Source organism: Salvelinus alpinus, chromosome 28 (genome assembly GCF_045679555.1).
Source record: "Salvelinus alpinus chromosome 28, SLU_Salpinus.1, whole genome shotgun sequence".
In the NCBI taxonomy this organism is placed as follows: Eukaryota; Metazoa; Chordata; class Actinopteri; order Salmoniformes; family Salmonidae; genus Salvelinus; species Salvelinus alpinus.
The window spans coordinates 7,919,447-7,939,689 of record NC_092113.1 but is presented as its reverse complement, the minus strand read 5'-3'; the positions used below and the strand labels follow the sequence as shown (position 1 = coordinate 7,939,689).

The window sequence follows — 20,243 nt, the reverse complement described above, 5'->3', positions numbered from 1 at the left end:
CATGTCCAGGCCCGTCTGAAGTTTGCTAGAGAGCATTTGGATGATCCAGAAGAAGATTGGGAGAATGTCATATGGTCAGATGAAACCAAAATATAACTTTTTGGTAAAACTCAACTCGTCGTGTTTGGAGGACAAAGAATGCTGAGTTGCATCCAAAGAACACCATACCTACTGTGAAGCATGGGGGTGGAAACATCATGCTTTGGGGCTGTTTTTCTGCAAAGGGACCAGGACGACTTATCCGTGTAAAGGACAGAATGAATGGGGCCATGTATCGTGAGATTTTGAGTGAAAACTTCCTTCCATCAGCAAGGGCATTGAAGATGAAACGTGGCTGGGTCTTTCAGCATGACAATGATCCCAAACACACCACCCGGGCAACGAAGGAGTGGCTTCGTAAGAAGCATTTCAAGGTCCTGGAGTGGCCTAGCCAGTCTCCAGATCTCAACCCTATAGAAAATCTTTGGAGGGAGTTGAAAGTCCGTGTTGCCCAGCAACAGCCCCAAAACATCACTGCTCTAGAGGAGATCTGCATGGAGGAATGGGCCAAAATACCAGCAACAGTGTGTGAAAACCTTGTAAAGACTTACAGAAAACATTTGACCTCTGTCATTGCCAACAAAGGGTATATAACAAAGTATTGAGATAAACTTTTGTTATTGACCAAATACTTATTTTCCACCATAATTTGCAAATAAATTCATAACAAATCCTACAATGTGATTTTCTGGATTTTTTTCCCTCATTTTGTCTGTCATAGTTGAAGTGTACCTATGATGTAAATTACAGGCCTCTCTCATCTTTTTAAGTGGGAGAACTTGCACAATTGGTGGCTGACTAAATACTTTTTTGCCCCACTGTATATACTTTCCAGAAAAGAGCTCCTTCCATTTGTCCAAGACTATTTCTCATCCATTTTGACCTAATGCTGCTCATTCATGATATTGTTTAATCTTGTACAGAGTAATAATATAGAGTCGACTCATGATGAATAATTGATTCTCCCAGATCATCCTATACTTATGATAACCGGGTCGTTCCACGAATAGAGTACAACATGAAGAGGGTACAACAAAACCTATTCCCCCTCAGGAGACTGAAAAGATTTGGCATGGGTCCTCAGATCCTCAAAAGGTTCTACAGCTGCACCATCGAGAGCATCCTAACGAGTTGCATCACTGCCTGGTATGGCAACTGCTCGGCCTCCGACCGCAAGGCACTACAGAGGGTTGTGCGTAAGATTCCTGCCATCCAGGACCTCTATACCAGGCGGTGTCATAGGAAGGCCCTAAAAATTGTCAAAGACTCCAGCGCACCCTAGTCATAGACTGTTCTCTCTGCTACCGCACGGCAAGCGCTACCGGAGCACCAAGTCTAGGTCCAAGAGGCTTCTAAACAGCTTCTACCCCAAGCCATAAGACTCCTGAACACCTAATCAACTGGCTACCTAGACTATTTGCATTATCCTGCTGCTGCTACTTTCTGTTATTATCTATGCATAGTCACTTTAATAACTCCACCTACATGTACATATTGCCTCAATTACCTCAACTAACCGGTGCCCCCGCACATTGACTCTGTACCCCGTGTATATAGCCTCGCTATTGTTATCTTACTGCTGCTCTTTAATTATTTGTTACTTTTATTTCTTATTTTTTAGGTATTTTTCTTAACTGCATTGTTGGTTAAGGGCTTGTAAGTAAACATTTGACCTGTTGTATTCGGCGCATGTGACAAATAACATTTGATATGATTTGAATTTGCATTCCACGAATAGAGTACATTTAGCGTCCCTTTGATATTTTAAGTAGAAATGCACAAACATTGCATTTTAAAAGCAATTTTATATTAAAACAAGTGCCCTTAAATATAGACCACATGGAAATTTGTATAAATTAGTTGCTAATGTGCCAATAATTAGCATTTTTACCTCATCACGTTTTTCCAACTTCTAGGAAGATTTTAACCGACTTTAACCGAAAACTTCTCCAAGGTTTCACCATCATTGTAAAGCTCTAGTTATGTTCTTGCTTTGACAGTCATTTTTTAAGATTATTATTTATTTCATGTGATTAGTGATTAATTTACATCTTTCCCTAATTTTAAGGTCAACCCTCTGACATGAACTGAATTCTTATTTTAATATGGTGAAATTATATTATATTTAAATTTGGTTAAATAATACTGTAACAGCAGGTGAGTGGCTCTTTTTGGCAATTTTCTGGTGTATTGTGCTTGAAAACTGACAATGTCAAGCATAACATTCAACCCTGTTACCCATCGATAGATAGGCTAGAACTTTTTTAACAATATATATTTTTGGGTGAAGCTTGCCTTCAATTGCCCCTACCTGTTGCACGTGTAGGTGAAAATTCATGACTATGGTTGATTTTCCAGTATCCAGACTGTTCTCCCATAAGTATTGAGACAGAAAACATAGGGTTAATTAATAGACATGTTGTAAGCAGAATAAAGGCTTAGCTCAGGAGAATGTACAGACTGGGTCAACATGGAGTTAATCACTAGACATGCAAAAACAAGAACCTAAGCAGAAAATGTATGGATGTGCTGTTATAGGCCTGAGGGAAGTAATTACCTTGTCATATGACTAGCATTGAGACATACAATTGCATTATGTATGTATGTCTGTGCCATTACAGGCTTGGGGAGAGCCATTGTGTAGTCCCATGAGTATCATGGGACAGACACGTGCATTTGTGTATGGATAAGCCAATAGAATCGGTAAACAAGCAAGAATTGAGACAGAAAGATAATGGTGGCAAGAGGCCAAGGGGTGTTAATCCTCTACATAGAGGGGAGTGACCATGTGTGTTATCTGAAAGTGGAAACCTATAAAGCCTGAGGTCTGTGGCAAGATAATTTCTTCCATGGAATTGCTCGGGCTTTGTTACTTTGTAATAAAGTCTAATTGAATTTACAAGTTCCGGTATCTGTGAAATATTTCGATTCAATATTCCACAACACACGCTACACGTTCCCATTCCCCCTGTCACAAGGGATTTATGGCTGATTTACTTCAATTGCACTTTATTGGTACTATAGTATTTTTTATTTAATCCCTTGAGATAGGAAATCATGTTTTTTTAATGAAGTTGAACATGTGCTCTTTATGACAGAATGTTAAAACTAGGTGAAGGATGTACTCTATTCGTGGAAAGACTTAATCAACCACGGTTTATATACATGTAGTTATCGTGTTCCTTTACTACTGGTCTGTAGGCTGCCTTGCACGGTAGTAAAAACCCTTCCATCTGGCCGGCGCTTTTTTTTTTGCGTTTCTGGGCTCGCCTCCGATCGGAAACAATTATTTTTCAACAATTATTTGACTAGAACACAGAAGTAGGTTTGAAGACGACTCTAGCACAGAGTTTATAAACCCAGAGGTGCAACCATAGAAATAATAATTTATTATTATTTCTATGGGCGCAACATCGCGAGACTTCCGGGACCGCTTGCGAAACAAACCAAACAGACCATGCCTTGGTTTGGGGTTTGAGAAAACAATGAGCGAAGTGAAAATTCTTCCTTAGTTGTTTAGTAGTTGAACATGTTATTACTCCAAACTCGTGAAGGTGACAGACACGTTTTCATTTTCGTCAAAAACATATTTTTGATTTGACGGCCTGCACATGCGCAGTTCGGCGCGAGACTACCATTTGACCCGATGACTCTAGTTTGGAGTTTGACCTCCGTTCTACCAGCAAGAATAAGGCTGTGACCTCGGGGATTTTCCTTCAAAATAATAGTCCCGCAATGAAGAGCGTGAAAAATAATACAAATGGTCTAAATTCATAACATTTTATAAGAAAATGTTAGCAGACTTAGTATTTTGTTTAACTTTATTCCTTTTTTAATATTGTTAATCGCCTCTATAGCACAAGTAATATTATAGCATTGACATTATTGTTAACAGCATTAAAAGTAATGATTACTAGTTATCATGTACAACAATAATACGAATAACAAAACATTACACCCAGAGGAGCGTCACCGCTCATTTTTGCGGTTCGTGAAAAGTGGCCAATCAGCTTAAATCCAATAGTTTTTTTTCACACTGGAAATACATATTGCACATAATGTAAGTTGTGCCGCAGTAAAAGGGGGGTCCAGTCTACTCAGGAGCACTTCTGGTTTCCAAATCTACAAAGTTTACATTCAGAGGAGCGTCGCTGCTCATTTGCAGATAATTTTGTACGGTGCAATAAATAATAGTACTTAACAAAACATTGTTGACCATTCAGGTGTAAATATTTTTTTTACAGAAAAAAAATGACAATATCTTTTTTAAATACTTGTAATTATTATTTGTATGATAACTAGTATGAAATATATTGATAATTGTGCACATTTTCCATAATTTTCACCATAATGGATGGGACTGTTATTCTGAAGGATTTCAAAAATCGGTGAACCGGAAGTACTTAGTTAATCTTGCCCGCTTCACCGTTGGTTTGATTTTGCATACCTTGTTAGGGGTAAAGAAAGATTAAGTGACTTAACTGAAGAGGCTACCCAACTCTCTTTCGACTGAAAATGTCTAAACTAGATTTTTTGCGTGTGTTTTTAAATGAGCGCTTAACTGCGGCTGCGGCGGAGATTTTCGGGGCCGTTGAGAAAACGGTAGTGGAGTATCAGGAGGAGAATCATCGGCTTCGTGTACTGCTGCGGATTACACCGGAGATAAAACTCTGCACAACAGGTTCGTATGTAGATATACTGATAGTTACCTATAGTTCTACTAAATTCGCATACTGTTTAGGCAAATAGAGATCACAACCCCCCCCCCCCCCAAAAAAAAATGGACATTGTTTTTAACTAATTAATGTTATCCATTTGTTTTTCTTTATACAACGATGGATCTGATTCTGAATGCTGATAGCTTAAAATCACATTCCAATCAAATGTTATTAGTCACATGCGCCGAATACAACAGGTGTAGACCTTACAGTGAAATGCTTACTTACGAGTCCCTAACCAACAATGCAGTTTAAAAAAATACAGATAATAATAAGAAATAAAAGTAACAAGTAATTAAAGAGTAGCAGTAAAATAACAATAGCGAGACTATATACAGGGGGGTACCGGTCCAGAGTCAATGTGCAGAGGAACCGGTTAGTTGAGGTAATATGTACATGTAGGTAGAGTTATTAAAGTGACTATGCATAGATGATGATAACAACAGAGAGTAGCAGCAGTGTAAAGAGGGGGAGGGGGGGCAATGCAAATAGTCTGGGTAGCCATTTGTGTTCAGGAGTCTTATGGCTTGGGGGTAGAAGCTGTTTAGAAGCCTCTTGGACCTAGACGTGGCTCTCCAGTACCACTTGCTGTGCGGTAGCAGAGAGGACAGTCCATGACTAGGGTGGCTGGAGTCTTTGACAATTTTTTTGACCATTTTTAGGGCCTTCCTATGACACCGCCTGGTATAGAGGTCCTGTATGGCAGGAATCTTGCCACCAGTGATGTACTGGGCCGTTCGCACTACCTTCTGTAGTGTCTTGCAGTCGGAGGCCGAGCAGTTGCCATACCAGGCAGTGATGCAACCAGTCAGGATGCTCTCGATGGTGTAGCTATAGAACCCTTTGAGGATCTGAGGACCCATTCCAAATCTTTTCAGTCTCCTGAGGGGGAATAGGTTTTGTCGTGCCCTCTTCACGACTGTCTTGGTGTGCTTGGACCATGTTAGTTCGTTGGTGATGTGGACACCAAGGAACTTGAAGCGCTTAACCTGACGGTGTCCAGCCGGTGTCTATTGCACAAGTTACCATCCAGCTAAATCTATGACATTAAAATGCCTATTTACTCTGGTCCATATGACTGCTTAATCCACTGTCTCATCAGCCCAGCCAGGCAATTTATAAACTTGATCTCCACTATAAAAGCATCTAGACATCATCTCACATTTCCTTTAGACTAACATTTTATTTTCAACAGCGGAGATTTGTGTAAACCTTGCTGTCTGTCTCTCCGACATTTGCAACATTGTTTCAATATTCAGATTCGATCTCCAGCTGTCCCATAGTAATGGTGTCGGGATGAGACAGGCAGGCAGCTTTTCTCAGCCAGTCGAAATCATGAATCAGTATAATTTCATGGATATATATACAAAGAACTATCAATAGAAAACAGGTAAAACGAAACAAAGTGCAGCTAATTTGCAGTCTTTCCAGCTTCAGTTTGAAGTGATTGTATTAGCTGTGTTGTTGGCTAGCTCCTCTGAAAAACATTGTCCTGACGAGAGAGCATATTTTCTATGCCAGGCGAAATAGCACCTCATTAGCTCATTGTTATGGATGTGTCCAAATAAAAGTCACTAGAAAACATCTTAACCAAATGCAGCTGCTGCTGTTAAAAATCTGCTATCCGAGCAGCTAACCGATCGCTGCAGCTGTACATAGTCCATCTGTAAACTACCCACCCAATTTACCTACCTCACCCCCCATACTGCTTTTATTTATTTACTTTTCTGCTCTTTTGCACACCAGTATCTCTTCTTGCACATGATCATCTGATGATTTATCACTCCAGTGTTAATCTGCTAAATTGTAATTATTCGATTTATTGCCTACCTCATGCCTTTTGCACACATTGTATATAGATTCTCTTTTTTTTCTACCATGTTATTGACTTGTTTATTGTTTACTCCATGTGTAACTCTGTGTTGTCTGTTCACACTGCTATGCTTTATCTTGGCCAGGTCGCAGTTGCAAATGAGAACTTGTTCTCAACTAGCCTACCTGGTTAAATAAAGGTGAAATAAAAAAATAAAAAATAAAAAATCTGGCTGCATGGTTTGATGTGACTGTAAGTTAGCCCTAGGTGGCTAGCTAGCAAGCAAGGGGATAAGAATGTTTCCAGCCAGTATGGCAATGGAACATTTAGACTGAACGACTGGGTCGCATCTCTGGCAACCGATAGAATGACCAGCCCGCTTGTGTAGCAACCCTAGATTTGTGTCAGGACTAGGGTTGCAAAGGGTTGGAAACTTTCCAAAAAATGTACATGTGGAGTTAAGGCTGGGAATTTTGCTTAAATTTTTCAAAAACGTTAGCTTATAACAGTGAACCTTTTCTGTGGGATACACATAAGGCAATTCTAGGTCTTGTGGCATATTTTGGTTAAACTATCCACAATTCAATGGAATTGCAACCCTCTGCATGCACAGTGCATTCTTCCATCACATGTACAGCTGATTCTCAAGATCTTGCACACTAATGAGATGCTATTGAGCCCTCACTACGACACTGTCTGAGCCAAGGACTACATGCTCTCTGGTAAGTTGAGATACTAGGTGGGGTGAATATATTTTATATGACATTATTTTTTGTTAACTAGTAAATAATAGCCTATAGCAAAGTGTGTTTAAATCATTTCTGCTAGTTGGTTTTTGCTACCATATGGGTTTTAGTTTGCTTGAGCCTGCTAACTGAGGAGTGTTAATTCACCTGTTTCCATACATGTTTTATTTAAAACATTTATCTTATTATCTTACAAAGGAGTTGTTTAATATAACTGCTTAACTATTTATCTGTACATGGAATTGTATTTATTTATTTAAAAAAATTAAAAATTGTCTAATTTTACAGGAAAATACCACGGGCACTATCTGATGTGGAGACATTTCACTGCAGCTAATGTAGAAGGAAAAGCTGTGTACATTTGCAAATACTGTGCCGAATCATATGTGAAGAATGACAAAGATGCAGAATCTTCTGGCCAAGTGCATAAAGTTCCATCAGCGCTCACAACAAGCAACCTCTGACAAAAGTCCCTCTACTTCTATTCGAGGTGAAAATGATGAATCAAACACCGTATCGATATCAACAGCTCATGGTCCTCCTGGAATCAGAATTTTTTTGACTCAATGGAAGAAAGCTGATAAATGTCTTGCTCGAGCTGTGTATGCAACTGGTTCACTTCTGATGCTCACAGGCAATGTGTATTGGAAGAGATTTCTGAATGTTCTTCGCCCAGCATACACCCCTCCAACCTGACATGCTTTATCTACTCATTTGCTGGATGCAGAGTTCAACAGAGTTCAAGTGAAGGTCAAGCAAATCATAGAGAAAGCAGACGGTATTGCAATCATCTCTCATGGGTGGTCGAATGTTCGTGGGCAAGGAATAGTTAACTACATCTCCACCCCTCAACCAGTATTCTACAAGAGTACAGACACAAGGGACAACAGACACACCAATCTCAACATTGCAGATGAGCTGAAGGTAGTCATCAATGACCTTGGACCACAGAAGGTATTTGCACTGGTGACAGACAATGCTGCAAACATGAAGGCTGCTTGGTCTAAAGTGGAGGAGTCCTACCCTCACATCACACCCATTGGCTGTGCTGCTCATGCATTGAATCTGCTCCTCAAGGATATCATGTCACTGAAAACAATGGATGCACTCTACAAGAGAGCCAAGGAAGTGGTTAGGTATGTGAAGGGTCGTCAAGTTATAGCAACAATCTACTTCACCAAGCAAAGTGAGAAGAATAAGAGCACCACATTGAAGCTTCCCAGCAACACCCGTTGGGGTGGTGTTGTCATCATGTTTGACAGTCTCCTGGAGGGGAAGGAGTCTCTTCAAGGAATGGCCATATCACAGTCTGCCGATATGGACAGCCCCATCAAGAGGATCCTCCTGGATTATGTATTTTGGGAGAGAGTGGTAAGCAGCCTGAAACTCCTGAAACCTATAGCAGTAGCAATTGCACTGATTGAGGGAGACAATGCCATCCTGTCTGATGTTCAGACTCTGCTTGCAGATGTAAGAGAAGAAATCCATATTTCCCTGCCCACTTCACTGTTGTTACAAGCAGAGGAAACTGCCCATATACGCCGCAGCGTACATGTTGGTCCCCAGGTGTCCTGGCAAGAGCATCCTGTCAGGTGCAGAGATCAACACGGCCTATGGTGTCATCACTACCGTGTCTCGCCACCTTGGCCTGGATGAGGGCAAGGTTCTTGGCAGTCTGGTAAAGTGCTCTTCCAAGCAAGGGCTTTGGGATGGAGATGCAATATGGCAGTCATGCCAACATATCTCATCAGCCACCTGGTGGAAGGGACTTTGTGGATCTGAGGCTCTTTCCCCTGTTGCCTTCATCATCCTCCAAATCTCACCAACATCAGCCGCCTCAAAGCTCAACTGGTCCTTGTTTGGGAACACACACCAAAGCACACAACAGGCTGACCAATACAAGGGTTGAAAAATTGGTGTCCATTCTGGCAAATTTGAGGCTTTTTGAGCCTGACAACGAGCCATCCTCAACAAGGTTGGAAAGTGACAGTGAAGACGAGGCCTCAGAGTCTGATGTTCAAGAGGTGGACATTGAGGAGGTCAAGGGAGAAGACATGGAAGCCTGAGAGGAAGACAACCAAAGCTTTAGTTTCTACACTATCATTTTACAGATGTATGTTGAAAACGTTTTTGGGAGATGCGATGGATCATTCAATGTCCCCTTTCTTTTGTTGTTCAGTGAAATCATCCCATGTGAAGAGTCAACTCATTTAATTAAAGCTCAATTTGAAACTAGTCATTTTTATTTCTATTGGAAGGATTTAATCATTTGCAATTATTTCTAAGAAACAAACCTTTTACCGTCTCCATATATGGTAAATATATCCAATGCAAAAACATCATTTAAATGGTATTAATATACATTTCATATATTCCCGTTAATTCCCACAGAAAGTTTCTACCTCTGAATATTCCCCAAAATGTGCAACCCTAGTTGGGACTATATATATATTTTTTGTGAAAATGTCAATCGTTATTTGAATATGTTGGTAATGCCCGAGAAGCCGGTATTTGGGGGATATATTGGCACGATTTGCCAACACCCGTGCCAGTATATCCTCCAAACACCGGCTTCTTGGGCGTTATCACTTAAATATGCAATTTTTCATGTGTGCCATTGCAAACTGTCATAAACAAATCTCACAAGTATCTGACACCGCAAGCTCCCAGCTACTATCTAATCAACACAACATTGAACATTGACATTATCCCACCCCTGGTTAGCCACTATTGGCTTAGGTTTGTGTTTCTATCTGCCTATTAATTTCCAGCAATATTGCCACTGTCTGTCTGTGGTGCGCGTTTGTCTATCAATCCGTGTGTAGCCAGTTGATATAAGCATCTTGTGGGTTGACAGAAATACCTTCCCCAAAACCTTCTCAATTAAATGTTAACTGCAAAGTAGGCTTACCTGTATATCATTTGCATCTATTTGTTATTTGCAGACTTTTCCATGAAATGAGCAGCAGCAGTACAGAACCATAGCCAGACCTGCACGTTCCTCTCTCGCCAGATGCACAATTAAAGGGGAATTACACTCAATAATCAATTTGTTCTTTCAAACCTAAAAAAAAATATATATTCTGATGTGATTTAACCATTGACATGGGTTCAGTACATCCAATGTTGTTGTTTCTCTATGAACAATTGTAATTTTGAGAGTAGTTTGAACATGGAAACATATATTTGATGGAAAAGAGATGATGTATGTTTCTGGACGATGCACCATGCTGCCTTGTTGACAACATGACCAAGCGGTGCAGATTGCTGTTCATTTGAGAAGGGCGCTCCTCCCTCACCGCTTTTGCCGGTTCATGTCACCGGGGCCATAGACTGGTGCCCCTTTGGCTCAGCATAATCGAATCAGCCAAATGACAAGAAGCTGCCGTGTGGGGAATCGTATGTGGCTCGTTTCAGCTAGTTTATCTTCTTGATACCATGTCTTGTTTTGACTGATATGTCAAATTTGCTAGCTAGCTAACCAACATCTGTAACGATGTGTTTGAGAGACAACAAGTGCTCATTGTGCAAATGTATTTATGTTTTCAGTAAACATTGGAGACAAAATAGTTAAATGGTGTCAACAATCAAAGCGAACCCTGTCGTTTTTGTTGCTAAACAACCAACCCGTCTATACACCAAGTCAGCTGTTAGCTGTGAATGTGTAGCCTACAAGATGAATTGAACAACTGAAGCAAAAAGAGATTCATATGTGTATATTTAAAATAGGAGTATAGTTTGTCATAAAAAGCATTTTGATATGGCATGTCAATGTATACAGTCTACCTATTATAAGTACCCAAATTGGATTTGAAATAGATTTTTTATGTCACTGATCTACACAAAATACTCCACAATGTCAAAGTGAAAAGAATTCTATAAATGTTTACAAATGTAAGAAAAAAGATCTTATAAAAAATATATCTTTTTAAAGCTCACCAAATCACATAATAAAAGTAGCATGGACATAATAAGTAGCAATAATAGATGTTAACATGATTTTTAAATGACTACCCCATCTCTGTACCCCACACATACAGTTATCTGTAAGGTCCCTCAGTCATGTAGTGGATTTCAAGCACAGATGAAATCAAAGACCAGGGAGCTTTTTCATACCTTGTAAAGAAGGGCACCGATTTAGTATATTGGTAAACATGTAAAACGCGGACGCTGAGTATTCCTTTGAGCATGAATATATTAATCATTTTACATTTATTTAACCTTTATAGAAATAGGTCCTGCCTCTCGCTAAATAGGAGGGAGCAGATTATTCAGTCAACGTTCCTACCGGCCCTAGACTATGGCGACATCATCTATACGAGCGCAGCTGCCGCTTCATTAAAGCCGTTAGATGCCATTTATCATAGCGCACTGAAATTTAATACGGGCAACGGTCTCACTGCATTCTCTACCAGAACGTTGGTTGGCCCTCTTTGATGTCATGTAGATTGATACATGGTTATGTTTTCATTTCAACCCTTTTACAAAAAGTCCCACTGCACCTAACATCATAACTACACTTTAGACATACGAGTTAGCCAGCCCTGAAACCGGGTGTGGTAAGTCTAGAAATTCCCTTTGGTCTCTACTGAGTTAGGTAAATCAGCTTATTTGTGGAACAATGTTCTTAAATGTGATGTTCTGGTGCCTCTAGGTCAACTTAGAAAGCTGATGGAGGACCTTATTACTGATGAATGGGTTTGTTCTTTAAGACCTTGTTTTGCTTTCTGCTTGCATTCTGTATTTATATTTTGATGTGTGTAATTTATGTAATTCAAGGCTCATCTATAAAAAGAGACATTGGTCTCAGTATGACTCCCTAATAGGTTATAGTAGTATAAAAGGGTTGTATGTTAGTCCCATCACTCCACAATAATTCAATAATGATAATTCAACACATGAAAACTATCATTTTTTTACTGTAAGGAGATGAGCAAGGCACTCACCCCCAAATATACCCCTCCCTCCAGGAGTTACCTCAGTGACACATTCATTCCTACCTGGTGTGGTGTACAAAAGTGATCACTGAGCTGAAGGACGTGCCAAAGCTGGCCATCACATCAGATGGGTGGACCAGCCTCAGGACCACTATCTCACTGTTACAGTGCACTAAGCCAGGGCAGTGTAAAAACAGAAGGTCCTCCACCAGGGCAGTGTGCAAATCGCAAACTGGCAAAGTAGTGGCAGAGGAGGTCTCCGACATTCTGGAAGAGTTTGCGATGGAGCCGAGCAAGATTGTAGCCGCGACGGTTGATAATGCTGGCAATATGGATGTTGCCATCAAGAGGCTACACATCCTAAAAATAGGATGCTTTGCGCGCACATTGAATCTTGCAGCGCAGAAAATCTACTAAATGGGCAGCCCAAATCAGAGCAGTGGTCGTGTGGAGATCCTCGATGTCCAAAACAGTCTGGAAGGAAAAGCAGCAGCTCCTTGGTAAGAAGCCAGTTCAATCTATTAAAGTATTATTTAGAAATGTCTGCATTTAACAATTTAATTCAATATTCAAGTGTGCGGTAATTAAATGTATGTTGTTTTTTGTGGTTTCTGGCCTTCCCGCAACACTCACTCATCCTTGATGTCAAGACCAGATGGAACTCTATCTAATGATAGAGAGATTCATGGAGCAGTATCCAGCGATCCAAGCAGCAGCCTTGGACCCACGACTGTGAAATGCAATGACCAAGGACAACCTGGACCGTCTGAAGGATGAGGACTTCCATAAGGCTGAGGAGTTTGTCCAGCTCATGAGAATCCTCTATACATCCACACTGTGTGTGTCATGTGACAAGAATGCCACCTGTGGACTGATCATACCCGTCCTCGAAAAACTGGAGGAGCACTTCACTGTGAAGCGTGAAGATACAACGTTTGTGGCAACCATCAAAGAGAAGGTGTGGGAGAACCTCTCCGACCGCTATCAGGATGAGGCCACAGCAATGGACCCCAGATTTAAAGGGAGGCCGGTGAGTGACGCCACCTGGGACAGGCTGAGGAAGGCAACTGTTGAGGCCAATGTGACAGGAGCAACACCAAGGCTGTCAGAGGAGTCGGAGCAGACAGACACGGAGCACCAGCAACAGGAGGAGGAGTCTGAAGGAGAGGAAATGGAGCAGTCACTCCATTGTACAAAACAACGAGTGCCTTGGAGGAGCTGTTCTCAGAGGAGGACAGGGCGTTGAGGTTGATGATCAAACGGGACACCTTGTCCCTCACCCTCAGCGAGCGTGTTGACCAAGAGGTCGAGCTCTACAAAGGCCTGCCTCCCATCCCCATGGCTGAAGATCCTGTGATGTGGTGGTGGGTGAAGAGAGCTACTCTGCCCCTCCTCACAAACATTGCAACAAGCTACCTCTGTGCTCAAGCCTCCTCCACCCCTAGCGAGAGGGTATTTTCGACTGCAGGGAACACAATGAGCTAGGAGATGCCCCGACTTCTGCCAGAGAAGGCAAATATGTTGATCTTTCTCCAGAAGAACTGCTAAGAACTGTTTGTCCTTCTGCAGCCTACCTGCATGGCCCCACCCGTGTTGTTCTATACCACTGTCTTTTCTTCTGCAGGAAAATATTGTTTTACATTACCATCATCACAACATTAGTCTATAATAGTGATTTGTTATTAAAAAACATTGCTGTTTCTTTTGCTGTAAATAATTGTTTATTTTATTTATTTGACATTTCAGAAAATAAAGCAATGTTAATTCTGTTCTTAATTTGTTTTTTCTCGTAAAAAATAAGAATAGCGTTAAAGTACCGGATGGATACGCAGTATCGGTAAGAGTAGTAACACCGTTTAAATCTTACCGATACCCATCCATACTCTCCAGTTACTGACCCCCCACATCCCGGATCTATCTGACACCTACCCACTTTTCCATATTATGTAACAAGCATCCTCACCCACTGAGCACCGCCCGACACCAAATCTAAGCCAATCAGAGACGTCTGTGTTTCACAAGTTTGGATAGCACAGTACAGTATAATGTACTGAACGTAGCTACTTTACTGTATTCTACTCTGCTGTACTGTGATGTTCAAACTTGTGAAACATATACATTTATGATTAGTCCTTACCAACCAAATGTGTTTGCTTGTGGGCGGAGGGTATTGCATATTTCTACCTTTTTGTGTACCAATTCAGGATACATCATCATGACGATAATGATTTTGATAACTATAATTATGCAGTTTTGTGTGGTTCAGATCAGGGACCCATAATTGTAATTATGTTACCGTAATTCTGTTACTGGATGTACATCCACTTCACTTACTGTAGTTCAATAACCAAAATATATATTTTTTTCCAAATCTCAAGGTGTCATGTCATCGCTGACACTCCATTCTTGCTGCAGGCATCTTTGAATCTTGATTCAGAGCAGATATTTAAGAGTTTTGGGAAAACGTGGTCACAAAAAAAAAACAGAGGGAAGTTTTACAGAAATTCTGTTACCGAACTTTGTATCTGCATAGTAAAATGTTCAGTGGAAATTGTTTCAATTAGTCCTTGTGCATAGAGTTGCATAGAGTTGTGCATAGAGTTAAACTTTGAAATCAATGTTTTTGTTTGGTAACATTTTGAAGTGAAAAATCGGAGTCTCCGTAATAATTTTGTTACTGTGGAGTTGTCTGTAGGCTTGTCATATAATGGGCAAATATTGCACAATCCAGGTGTGTAAAGCTCTTAGAGACTTACCCAGAAAGTCTCACAGCTGTAATCACTGCCAAAGGGGATTTTAACATGTACTGGCTCGGGGGTGAATATTTATCTAATAAAGATTTATATATGTTTGATTTAAAATCTATATATATATATATATATATATATATATATATATATATATTGTTCTTCCAATTTGACATTAAATCATATTTTGTGTGGATTGTTGACAAAAAGAAAAAGTTATTAAATCAATTTTACATTGTGAAGAAATCCAGGGGGGTGAATACTTATGATAGGCACCTGTCGATAACCACTTCTCCTCCTCCTTCCCTCCAGACTCCCTGCAGCTCTCTCTCGCTGTCTCTGAAGAAGAGGTTCCCTCTGAGCAGCAGCACTGTGAGCAGGAGGGGAGCCCCAGTCTGGGGCAGGAGAACCACAAGCCCACACAGATTAAAGAGGAACAGGAGGAAGTCAGGACCAGTCAGGAGGAAGAACAGTTTCAAGGGCTGGAGGCTGATATCATAGAGTTCCAATTCACTCCTTCCTGTGTGAAAAGTGAATGTGATCAGGAGGACCCACTTTGGTCCGTGACTCTTCCCCAAACCCAGACTGTGGAGAACAGAGAGAGTGATCCTAAACATTTTGGCACTGCGACCCACCTAAAGGGTTTTGATATTCCCTGTGACCCTCCAGATAATCAAAACAATGTGTCCAGCCACAGCTCAGCCAAAAGCAGTGACCCACTAGGACATGACAGCAGCCAACCATTGGATCCGAACCTACCAATGGGGGAACATTGTTCAAAACCCAGCACCATATCTATAAAAGCTTACCGCTGCCGTGACTGTGGCAAAACGTTTCCTCTGAAAGCGGGCCTGCAGAGGCATGTGAATCTCGACAAGAAGAGACTCAGTGAATGCCACTTCTGCAAAAAACAGTACAACTCCACCTGTAAACTGAAGGCCCATGCCCGACTATGTCACGGTGGGAAACCCAGCACCTGCCCCTTTTGTGGCAAGACCTTCAAACACAAAGGACATCTGTCTAGGCACATGAGTATTCACACAGGAGAGAAACCATTTAGCTGTGGTGACTGTGGGAAGAGCTTCAATCAGAAGGGGGGCCTAGGAAGACATATACTGACTCACACAGGAGAGAAACCTTTTAGCTGTCATTTTTGCTGTAAAAGCTTCAGGCAGAAGAGGGATCTAAGGAGGCATATACTGATTCACACAGGAGAGAAACCATTTAGCTGTGACGACTGCGGTAAAGGCTTCATTCGCAAGGAGCACCTAACTGCACATATGCGGACTCACACAGGAGAGTAAAGATTTATCTGTGGTGACTGCGGGAAAAGCTTAAATCGTAAGGGGAAGCTGAGAATTCATATCTGTGATGACTGCTGGAATTGTTTAACTACGAAGACTAAGGGTTCTATTCAATCAGTATTTTGGAAGTTCAGCGTTACGGCGTGATTGCCATTACATTTCAATGTTGCTGAGTTAGCGGAGACTGTATTCACGATAAACACTGCTTACGTCGGCTCAATCAGAATTTACCTTAACATTTATATTGTGCAATCTGTAATGCTTCAGATATAGAGCCCTAACCTAACCAAAAATATTTACGGACTCACACAGGAGAGAAATCATTTGGCTGTGGTGACCGCAGGGAAAGCCTCAATAAGAAGGGGGACCTAACCAGGCATATACTGACTCACACAGGAGAGATATCACATGGCTGCCCAGTCTGTGGTAAAAGAGTCACTCAGAAGGTAAACCTACTGAAGCATGAAAAAAAAAAAACATACACAAACAAGATAAACTGAAAGAAGGAAGAAAATGGACTAAGATGTTCTGTCAGGCGATGGGAATAAAAATCAACTGTGGATCATTCATGCTGTGTATTTTAGAGAAATAGATTCACTATGGATTTACTTTTGTAAAATGTTCCATGTACATAAAGTTTGATTGGATTTAAATGATTAAGAAATGAAGCAGGAGTAGTGCATTTATTATGGGAATCTCACCGATCCACTGTTCTGTTGATGTTTTCACCTTATTAGAAACAGGAAGATCTGGATGGGGAAAATATATCATTCTCAGGGTGATGAGAAAATGGAGTGACTAATGTTATTGATTTGTTAAAAATGTATATTTATCCACTTTATCTAGAAAATGTCCTTCCATCTGTCCAAGAGTATATTTAATCCAATTTGACCTCATGCGAGTTATTCATGATATTGTTTAAAATTTGGACTAATGATATACAGTCGACTCCTCATGAGTGCACACTATTTTAAGTGCACAAGTGTTTTTCCTGTCTCAATTCAATAACATCTATATTATAATATCGTAAGCCGCTGCGTGAGGATCTCCTGCAATTTTGCACCGGTTTTCTTAGTTTTAGGCTCAAAGGAAGCGCGTCATGCTCTTACATGGTACTGTCAACTTTATATATTGCCAGGGGAGACGATTCTGTAATAAAGTATTTGACGTTATTGTTAACTGCGTTAGAGCGTTCCCAACAAACACTCTTTTCAGACCAGGTAGCAGTTAGTCTGTCCAAGGTCAAGGCAGAACTTCATTTATTGATAAGACAGAGTTAGACTCAACATTCCATGGTAATTGTCCTAGTCGTTTACTGGCCAACAAGCTATGCAGCGATGATAATAGTTGCTATATCAGCTAATTGAGTCTGAAACAGGGGAATTACAATCAGAACCCAAATGAATCAAAGATTCTCATGGTTCTATAAAGAATTGTACTCCTCTGATTGTGAATCCACACCAAGCCGGTCTAAAATCATTAAGAAACTCCTCTTCTCTCAACATAAGCCACCTCGCTGGGAGCCCAAATCTCTCTTAATAAACTCAAAAGGACAATGGGTAGCATAAAAAGGCAAATCACCTGAATGGGATGGTATTCCTCCTGAGGTCTATTTAACATTTTGGAATCAATTAGGTCCACTATTGCTCAATGATTAACACGGCCATTCACAAAGGTTGATTTGGGAGAAATGTGAATGCAGTACTAATTTCTCTTTTATAAAAAAATAAATAAAAAAAAGGTAAAGATGCCACCCAGTAATTCTCACTATAGCCCCTTATCTTTGATAAACACAGATACATTATTTTCCTAAATGTTGTCGTCCCTTCTCGAGATTTACTTACCCAAATTGTTCTACACGGACCAAAGCGGGTTTGTTAAGAAATGTTTACGATTACATATCTTAAACGCTTCATTACAAACAACAGGGTCTTGGGCTGTATTATCTCTCGATGCAGAAAAAGCTTTTGATAGACTAGAAAGGGCATTCAGTATCTCTGGTCTTGGAACATATGGTAATTGGCTCCAATTTCATTAATATGATTAAAATGTTATGTCAATCCCTCAGCTATAGTTATAACAGGCAATATCACTAGAAGCAGCAGACAAGGCGATCCAATTTCGCTTTTGCCATTTTACTATCCCAGTTGCTATAACCTGCAGAATATCTATTGTCAAAATGAATATATTGTCACAGAATTTCTGTAGTTCAATGCTTCCCATGGCTCCCCCTACTGACTATTGGGATACACTTCATAGTGTGGTTTCAAAATGTATATGGCAAGGTAAACGATTCCGGATAAACTTACACTTACAAAGAGGGAAATATTTAGGAGGACTATCCGTACCAAACTTTCAGTTGTATTTCCAGGCTCTAGCATTTTCCCCATCCTAAATTGGTTTAGACATGATTCTTCTGCCCTGTGGCTGAGTATAAAGAGAAATATGGTGTCTCATTTTGCCATGGAAGAGGTGGTCTTCAGTCACTGATAAATTCTTTAAACAATAAACTATACTTGGGTCCTATCATTGCTCGCACAATTTCTATTTGGCGCAAAATGGAAAAACAATGTAACTGGGAATCGAAATAGCATGCACATACTCCAATATTTTCACATTAATGTCTTGAAATCTGGAGGTCGGCCTTTTGCACCCCTCCAATGGTCCAAATGTGAAATCCGTACGCTTGCTGATATCATGGACAGTAACGGTTTGAGAACATTCCAAGATTTGAAAGATACATAAACATTAACAGGCAACTCTTTTTTTTTTTTAATAGCAATGGTATTGGCCATATCTCACAAACCCCTGAGATGCCTTATTGCTATTATAAAGTGGTTACCAATGTAATTAGAGCAGTAACAATACATGTTTTGTCATACGTGTGGTATACAGTCTGATATAACACGGCTGTCAGCCAATCAGCATTCAGGACTCCGGACAGGGCTCCGGGCAGCCGAGCGGAAATGGAGGAAAACTCGCCTCCCTGCGGACCTGGCATCCTTTCACTCCCTCCTCTCTACATTTTCCTCTTCTGTCTCTGCTGCTAAAGCCACTTTCTACCACTCTAAATTCCAAGCATCTGCCTCTAACCCTAGGAAGCTCTTTGCCACCTTCTCCTCCCTCCTGAATCCTCCTCCCCCTCCCCCCCCCTCCTCCCTCTCTGCAGACGACTTCGTCAACCATTTTGAAAAGAAGGTCGACGACATCCGATCCTCGTTTGCTAAGTCAAACGACACCGCTGGTTCTGCTCACACTGCCCTACCCTGTGCTTTGACCTCTTTCTCCCCTCTCTCTCCAGATGAAATCTCGCGTCTTGTGACGGCCGGCCGCCCAACAACCTGCCCGCTTGACCCTATCCCCTCCTCTCTTCTCCAGACCATTTCCGGAGACCTTCTCCCTTACCTCACCTCGCTCATCAACTCATCCTTGACCGCTGGCTACGTCCCTTCCGTCTTCAAGAGAGCGAGAGTTGCACCCCTTCTGAAAAAACCTACACTCGATCCCTCCGATGTCAACAACTACAGACCAGTATCCCTTCTTTCTTTTCTCTCCAAAACTCTTGAACGTGCCGTCCTTGGCCAGCTCTCCTGCTATCTCTCTCAGAATGACCTTCTTGATCCAAATCAGTCAGGTTTCAAGACTAGTCACTCAACTGAGACTGCTCTTCTCTGTATCACGGAGGCGCTCCGCACTGCTAAAGCTAACTCTCTCTCCTCTGCTCTCATCCTTCTAGACCTATCGGCTGCCTTCGATACTGTGAACCATCAGATCCTCCTCTCCACCCTCTCCGAGTTGGGCATCTCCGGCGCGGCCCACGCTTGGATTGCGTCCTACCTGACAGGTCGCTCCTACCAGGTGGCGTGGCGAGAATCTGTCTCCTCACCACGCGCTCTCACCACTGGTGTCCCCCAGGGCTCTGTTCTAGGCCCTCTCCTA

At 41.2% G+C, this 20,243-nt stretch overlaps 1 protein-coding gene across 1 annotated transcript; it reads left to right on the top strand.

The window, feature by feature from the left end:
• The first annotated feature begins 4,405 nt into the window (after positions 1-4,405).
• Positions 4,406-18,830, top strand: LOC139557069 (zinc finger protein 8-like). Its single transcript, XM_071371404.1, has 2 exons — positions 4,406-4,720; positions 15,313-18,830. Exons 1-2 carry the CDS (start codon positions 4,555-4,557, stop codon positions 16,302-16,304), a joined length of 1,158 nt encoding a protein of 385 aa, XP_071227505.1. The 5' UTR covers positions 4,406-4,554; the 3' UTR covers positions 16,305-18,830.
• The last annotated feature ends 1,413 nt before the right edge of the window (positions 18,831-20,243 follow it).